Source organism: Anguilla anguilla, chromosome 13, assembly GCF_013347855.1.
Source record: "Anguilla anguilla isolate fAngAng1 chromosome 13, fAngAng1.pri, whole genome shotgun sequence".
In the NCBI taxonomy this organism is placed as follows: domain Eukaryota; kingdom Metazoa; phylum Chordata; class Actinopteri; order Anguilliformes; family Anguillidae; genus Anguilla; species Anguilla anguilla.
Genome location: NC_049213.1, coordinates 6,571,568 through 6,579,971, shown reverse-complemented (window position 1 = coordinate 6,579,971; position 8,404 = coordinate 6,571,568). Strand labels below are relative to the sequence as shown.

Here is an 8,404-nt window from a genome sequence, read left to right as displayed (position 1 = left end):
GAAAAGTATTCAGAGTTTTGTTCCAAGAATGGGAAAGAACATGGCACCTGTCCTGGGGCCACAGCCAAAAACAAAAGCTGCAGAAAACAGATGGATTTCCAACCCAAGTCTTTAAAGGGATTGCTCATACTTAAAAAGTAATGGAAATGATTTATTTTCTAGCATCTCAAAGTGTATTTTCACCTAACAGTGGCACCTCTCCACAGTGCATTTTTTTCCAGATTTGACTAGTCCATCAAAAAGGCCTGGTATGGCGTCATTTACAAAATTATTGTAAGTCTATGGAAGTGGAGGGAATTCACCTTAGGCTGTGTTTTAAAATCTTTTTGAAAAACCATTAAAATCTAAATCTAAATGACTCTCCTTGTTTGTAAAAATGAATTATTTGGAGGCCATGCGGAGAGTTACAGCCATTTCTACAACAATACAACCTCTTAAATCTCAAATAACATTTTCATCAGAGACATGCTAATAAGATTACTTTAGGCTAAGGCTACACGATGCTGTCACACAGTGTTACATTTAATAAACACTCTCGCCCAGAGCGACCTGCGCATATTACTGTCTCATTATGGAGGGGCATTTTACTGAAACAGTTCAAGTCAAAATACCTTGCACACGGGCACAACAGCCACATACAGGCTGGGTGTCAAACTCACAACCTTCCTAGCTACAGGCCCATTTCCATAATCGTTACACTACACGTCCACCCAATCCTATATGGGATGTTATACTGAAGTATGGTAACTCCACTGGGCTCACAGCCACAACTGGGAATCCAGTGGAGTCTGGAGAAGGGCCTGCATAAAGGCCCCTTTCTATTTTACAGCTCAGGAGGTAAGAGCGGTTGGCTGGCACTCGGAGGGTTGCCAGTTCGATCCCCCGCCCTGGGTGTGTCGAAGTGTCCCTGAGCAAGACACCTAACCCCTAATTGCTCCCAACGAGCTGATTGGTACCTTGCATGGCAGCCTTTCACCTTTGATGTGTGAGTATGTGTGTGAATGGGTGAATGAGAGGCATCAATTGTAAAGCGCTTTGGATAAAAGCGTTATATAAATGCAGTCCATTTACCATTTTGTTGTGTTATTTCTGTCCTGTTTCTGTTCTTATTTGGCTAATATTGTCTACTCTAATTGTATGTACTGTTGACCTACATGTACTTAGTACTCTTTTACCCCACAACTTTTAGGTTGTTACACAATGAAAAGTGCTGTATAAATAAAATGTATTATTATTATTATTATTATTATTATTATTATTATTATTATTATTATATAACAGCAGAGACCTGGCGAGGCTCAGGAGGAGGAGAGGCAGCTGCACTAAAGATGAATTCACCCTTAGCAGACCAGCTACGCAGCCTCCGTAGCATATTGCCACAATATTATTATTACTGCGTATTACAGTTTGTACCTGCAAGTACTTACATGTTTTCAAAAGGTTGAATCACTAAGTACCATGCTATTATACATTTGCCTCTAATTGGTGAGGTACAGTCATAAGTGAAGGGGACGAAGGCAAAGCCAAACTGTTGCGTAGTCTCACATCTGTTTCTTTAACCTGAAGCTGCCCTGGCAGCTGTTATCAGTGTACTGTCTGGGTGGAAGGGAAACCACTGTGGGTACAGAACACAAAGAAAAAAAAAGGAAAAAAACACTCATCTCTTCAGGGGTTTGTGAAAATTGAAGCTGTTCTGAAACTTTTTGATGGCACCTCCTCAAGCTGTGTGGCACGACAGCATGGCCAGCACATCATCAGAAACATGTTTCCACGTGGGCCCCAACCTTTCTTACGCACATACAGTATTACACACATCCAGAAACTTCCAAGTAAAATGTTTGGTTGGATACATCAAAACAGTAAGGCCACTGGCACAGTAATCTAAATGAGCACTTGCAGACAAGTTCCAGCAATGTCACTGTCTGCAATGAGCTTGTTAAACAATGAGCTTGATTTTAATGATGGCCAACTCGCAGGTAAATTAATAGCTTGCAAGCATGTGAGCACTACTGTCATCTTCTTATGGGTATCAGGTGCTCTTTTCATGGACCTACAAAAGAAAAAAAAACAACATATTTTCATGTGTCTGGATACACAGGAAGATGAAACCAAACAAAACCATGTGTCTTATACACTAAAGGGTTTAAATCAATCATCAATCAGGTCAATCACTCACATATTTTTTGTTGTTTGCCTGATACATAAGAATAGATATGATATTTTAAAAGTAGCCTTACTCTTTGTAGACGAAATATTTCATGCTGACAGTAATCTTTAAAAAAAAGAAATAAATCACAAGTGATTTACAAACTATATTGTATACCACATGCGAACTGAATGTGCCATTCAGATGTGTAATATCTTTATACAATTCCATGTGGTTCATCTATATTATATATTATATACTATACTAATATATATATATATTATATACCACTACACCCAGAACCCTCCCAGTCTGCAATCACTAGACGGTTGACCAGGTTTACCTGGATCCCTAAACAATTCATTAATTGACATCCTATGCAACCTTTATGGGTGCACTGGGGCACTGTCACCTCACAGAAAGAAGGTCCTGGGTTCGAATCCAAGGCCTTTCTTTGTTGAGTTTGCATGCTCTCCCCGTGTCCCCTGTGACCCTGACCAGGAATAAGTGGGTTAGAAAATGGCTGGATGTATGTAACCTTAATAAATGGGTTACAACCTTGTTATTACAACCATACATGAAGGGAAATTCCTTCATTTATTTTATTTTTTTATTTTTTTTTATTTTTTTATTTTTATTTACTTTTTATTTTTATTTTTTGCCAAGGAAAGCTTTTAGTGCTAGTGAAACTTTTCAGGGCCAGTGAGACACTCAAACCTTGTCTTAGGTTCTTAAAGCAAAACCTACCTCACTAGCAATCTCAGTTCACAAAATCCCTCTCAGAGTAAACAGTTGACATAAAAACTGGATGTGAAAGTATATTGTAAAACAATAAAGAGTCATTTTAATTATGGTGAGGATGCCAGGGTAGTCATATAAAGGACATATTCAGAAGTGAGGAAAATATCTGTAGTGTTTCTTGTGCTGCTGGTTGTCAACACTAAACCTTTTCACAAAAGAACTATGATTCATAGCACACTCATGCGTGTGCACTTCTCTTTCCTTCTTTCTCTCTCTCTCACCATCTCTCTGTTTCTGTCCCTCTCTCTATCTCTCTCTCTCAAAATATATTAAAACTGAATTTTACATTCTTTAGGACAATAAAATGAATATTTTAAACTTTATAAATGAATCTGCTTATACAATGTGACAAGAGAATGTATAGTTTGAATGAAAACAGTCCAGAACATTCAAAGTCTTTTTAAGGCTAGATTTTATCATTTTACTTTGCTAACAAAAATGCAAAAAAAAAAATTGTTGATACAATATTAATAAAAAAAACGGATTGTTGATACTATATTAATGGAATTAATATAGTATCAGCAATCCGGTTTTTTTTTTTTTGCATTTTTTTTCATAATTATGATTTTTGTAGGTTAAAGATGTTAAAATACAAAATATTACATGCCTTATCCACATCATAGATTCTGGCAAATCAGATTATATTCTGTTCTGATTTGCCAGAATCTATGAAGTGGATAAGGCATGTAATATTTTGTATTTTAACATCTTTAACCTACAAAAATCATAATTATTATAGTAATTTCAAACATTAAATTCAAAAATATCATACATGAAACATTTTCCACCTGTGTCAACTGCCATACAATTTCATGCAAAGAGAGAGTTTTGAGCTGTATTGGTCAGTTAGACCATTACAGCTGAAATAATCGATTACAGCCTCCTAACACATACGTCTAACACATCTGTAATGGTCAACCATTTAAGTCATAAACTCGTCAAAGTGTCTCATAAATTGACCTAGAACTAACAAAATGAAACCCTGAAGACAGTATTTCTCCTACCACGTCAGATGTCTGCAACAGGGAACCGTGTTAATGTAAACGGATATTTTTTGTATTTTTTTAACTCATCACAGGAGGTTGTATGCTTAAAAAACGGGATAAGTTTCAACCAAGTTCCTCGATGTGTTCCATGAAGACATTTACTATTTATTTACAGGTAGGCTCTACCCAATTAAAAACATAAACGGCAGGGGAACTCAGTGTTTTTTTTTCTTCTTCTTCTTTCCTTTTTTCCACAGTTTACTACCCTCTTTGAAGTTATGAAATCGGAATTGTGCGGTAAGGCTGCAGAGGGTTAATGGTCGGAGCGCCGTAGTTGCGTGGGGGAGTTTGACTGGGATTTCCCGTGAATCAAAACAGTACGGAATGCTACTTAATGCCACTTCCAAGTAAACAGTTCGGAGTTGGGTTTGCGGCGTATTGGGTCATTGGCGCATCCTAGAATCTTTTCAGATGTCCCTAAACCTATTCTGAGGCGGTCCTTGTTTGCCCAGATGCATTTGCGACTTTTTGTGATTTTAACCCTGGTCAGCAATGCAATGATGTTGAGCCCGACTGCAGAAAAGCGAAGTGGTAAGAACGATTTTTCCAAACAATCTTATAGCTGAATTAATAAATGGGAATTTTGTGACGGTGGGATGCTTTTAATTAACGGTTTCAAGAAGTATCTGTAGGTGAGTTAAACATGCATTTTATGTTACATACACTGCATCGCTCAGTATAAAACGAGTAGCTTACCTGAAGTTTTCTATTATTGGGCAATAATTTCCGAAACATTTCTTATGTGTCATATTCATGGCCGTTTCCCATATTTGTAGCCTATATTTGGTAGAGCAAGATCAAAGTTGAGTTTTTTTTAATGGAACATACCGTCTCCAATATGTAGCTTGAGCAATATCTTCGGCCAAATCGCATTATTTTAGAATACCAGACCGAAAAAAAGTCAAAGTAAAAAATAGTAATAAAAACGATTAACGTAACCATTTATTATAAACCATACGGAAATTATGACAGACCTTATTTCTAATTCTAATTCTTCAGGGACAAGCTGCTTTGAGCCATGCTGTTAACTGTTAATTCTGAACTTAATACTGAACTGCTTCCATTCTATAATACAACCAGATAATAATAATAATAATAATAATAATAATAATAATAATAATAATAATAATAACTGTTGGTTTTTGTTGTTGTGCATAAGAATCCCCTGAATTACATAATTGAATAATTACTTAAAAGCTTTACAATTAGCTAAATGCATAAATAAATTTACAAGATTAGTTAATAACTGTAAATCTGCCCCAAAACTCTTGCTCCAATTTATGCACCATTTATCTATTTTTTGTTTTCTTAACTTGATTGCAAACACGTGTTTTACATATAAATAAATAAATGTACCGTATTTCTGAAAATATACCAAATCATTCTGCAGCATACGTTTAGCAAAATACAACAACAACGATAATAATCATAATAATAATAATAAATTGGTTTAAAAAAAACAAAAAAAAAACACAACAACAACATTTTTTTCTGTAAGAAAGATGCTCACTGTCCTCTAGACTGGATTTGCCTTTGGCTGGATCCTCTACACTGAAGTTCTGAAGGGTACAAATACACCTTAAAACCCTCATAAGGCTTTATTAGTTTATGATTATAGGGAATTACAATTTAGCCAATTTAGCCACTGAAATTCAAGCTGCAGTATCTATATAAATTATTAACCATTTAGTTTCACAAGGATATTTCCCGCTATCTCAAAAAGGCAGTTGGGGGAACTTTAAATGCACCTGCTTTGAAACCTAGTTAATACTGCCTGCTGTAACCATGTTTTGACTGAACAGGTCAAATGCTCAGCTGTACAGGCTGTTTGCCCTGCTGTCAGACGTCATTGTTTTAGATGTAAATGTGATGGTTTACGATGCATTTGGAACCTGTCCGGTGCATTCTAAAAGACCCTGTGTACCTGTATGGTGATCACACCGTTTCAACATGGCACAATGGTCCTTCATTTAATTACTTGTTATAGACAGCAGAAGCTATGTGAAACATTCAAACTTTGAGGAAACATTTTTGAAACCAAAAAAGTGAAAACCACAATATTCAAACTTAAAACATAAACTCTTTGAACTCAGATGATTATGTAAGGAATAAACCACGATGGGCTGTCCCGTTATTGGAAAATATTGTAGTGGGGGTTGGTGATGCGGCCGAGGCGAAGCCAAAGTACATTATTTTCCAAAAACAGGACAGCCCGGAGGGGTTTATTCCACTTATACAACAGGTTACCAACAATGACTATATATGGTTACTTTTATATGTATTGATTTTTATCAATTTAAATCAGCTGAAAGTGTCTATGGTCAACAATACCAAGTTTGGATGCTACAATGTCACATGCCAGGGGGCATAGGGCATCACTTTGCATCACGTTTTTTTTTTTTTTTTTACGGCTCTGGGCCGCCCCATCTCTGTGTCCCACAGAGGCATGCCGCATGCCTATCAAAAAGTAATAAAAGTTTGGATGATATGGTGATTTAATTTGGTCTAACTTTAGCAATTATGGGCTACTCGTATTTATGCGGCCACAACAGCAAAAATAAAACAATTATATTTTTTTTTTCCTCCAGAGGGGCAGCTCAGCCAAAGAGGGCAAATGGGCTGTTGCTTTGGAAACTTTAGCCTGGCCTTGTGCACGTGCTTGCTCTGAGTACTCTGTCTGAAGTGACAAGCAGGCAGTTGACTATATAGTGTTGGAGCCAGTAAAGCAAGGGCGAAATCATATGGCTAGCCAGTTCCAGTAACGTTATGTTACATATTGTATTTGCTATCTGTTAGCTAGATAGCTAATTACAGCTTGGGTGACTAGCGTTATGTTCTTAGTAACTTAGCTAGGTTTGAATCTTCATGTAAACTCTCATGTCTCTCTAGTTAGACTAACTAACTGTCTAAATAATTTGATGATCTCAGCTAACACTAATGTTTCAGATCATATTGTATTGCTAGCAAGCAAGCTGTAAATGTAACGTTACACGTGTTGTAAATGCACATTTTTTATGTCTTAGCCTAGGCTACTTAATGTTGTTAGCTAACTGTATGCTCATTATGAGAAGAGCTAGCTAAGTTATGTGCTGGAATACCCTCACTTCTGTTGCTACCATATTGTTAGACTACTCTGTAGGCTAGCCTTGTTTTTACCATCTTCAGGTATTTGTTACGTTTTAAGTTACTGAGTTTTCCATTACGTTTTGTGTAACATAGGAGCATGTCTTTACGAAGAGCAAACATAACATGTTAATTACATTTTTATTATTAATGGGAAATTCCATTAATACCTCTATGGTGCTACACTCAATGTACATATGTAGTGCAGTGTTATAGGAAATATGATTTAAACATTTGATACACTACCATACAATCTAATGCTTGTTTTAAGATGATGTTTTGGTTTTCATTAGGTAATTTCCAGTGAAGGTTACATGCATAATAATACCAAGCATGAATTCAACCTCCGGGTGCAAAAACTAAAGAAACTGAATTGAATTTAATAGGTTTGAATCTTAAGCAATCTGCCCAGAGCTGAGTACATGTTGTTTGAAGTACAGTAGACATATCCAGGGCCATAGCAGTTGATCAAAGATCTGTGCTAATACACGTTGGTGAAGAGCAGGCTGATGTTAGCATTAGGGTTGATCAATTTCATATCCGTTCTTTTGAGGCTTTTGGCAAATGTAAACATTTCACTAAAAACATAGTTTTTTGTGATTTATAGAGTTGGTCTTGCGTTAAGCATTAATTGGGATGGCAGGTATTCCATCCCGCCAAATTACGGCTTGGTGGTGTGGCATGCCCCATACCTATACAGCGCCGAGAGTTTGGCGCTTTTCAGGGTTCCCCACAGAAATAACCACAATCACCACAGAATATCAGCCCAGTCAGTCCACAATGACCACAGACTCTCAGCCCTTAAAACATCAATTTCTGTATCTTCTGACCCCATTTCAACAGACAGAATTCACAAACAACCCTCACACGGCCACACAAAAAAAGCCCCAAACTTTGGGGAATTCACGTTTTTTCCTTCTTTTTTTTCCTGCCCATGACATCATCACAAATGCTCCAGGGCCACAAACAATACATCTCCCCATTGGATATTTAGCTACACCAGTGAATCCAAACATCACACACACATGCAAAATGGACACATGTATTTTTAGCCACATTTTTTTTCTACTATTGTAACTCCTTTGGCGGTGGCTCGCTGAGAACGTGCTTGCCAAAGGACTGTCAGGGCTCAGGGTTGAATCCTGCCTCAGGGAAATCTGTAACTTGTGATGCAAGATTTTTTCCTTTTCTAATATTTTATAATTGCCCATTACGTTAAAACTATTGCTTTTGCAACTGTATAATCCTTATGGGAACTAATTTATATTCCTGAAATCCATTCTCTATC

At 36.9% G+C, this 8,404-nt stretch overlaps 1 protein-coding gene across 1 annotated transcript in view; it reads left to right on the top strand.

Moving 5' to 3' along the window:
* The first annotated feature begins 4,285 nt into the window (after window positions 1-4,285).
* Window positions 4,286-8,404, top strand: part of rspo4 (R-spondin 4) — a 47,241-nt gene continuing 43,122 nt past the window's right edge. The window contains exon 1 of the mRNA XM_035389150.1: window positions 4,286-4,524. Coding sequence (XP_035245041.1) covers window positions 4,446-4,524 — 79 coding nt within the window. The 5' untranslated portion in view covers window positions 4,286-4,445. The remainder of the gene's footprint in view (window positions 4,525-8,404) is intronic.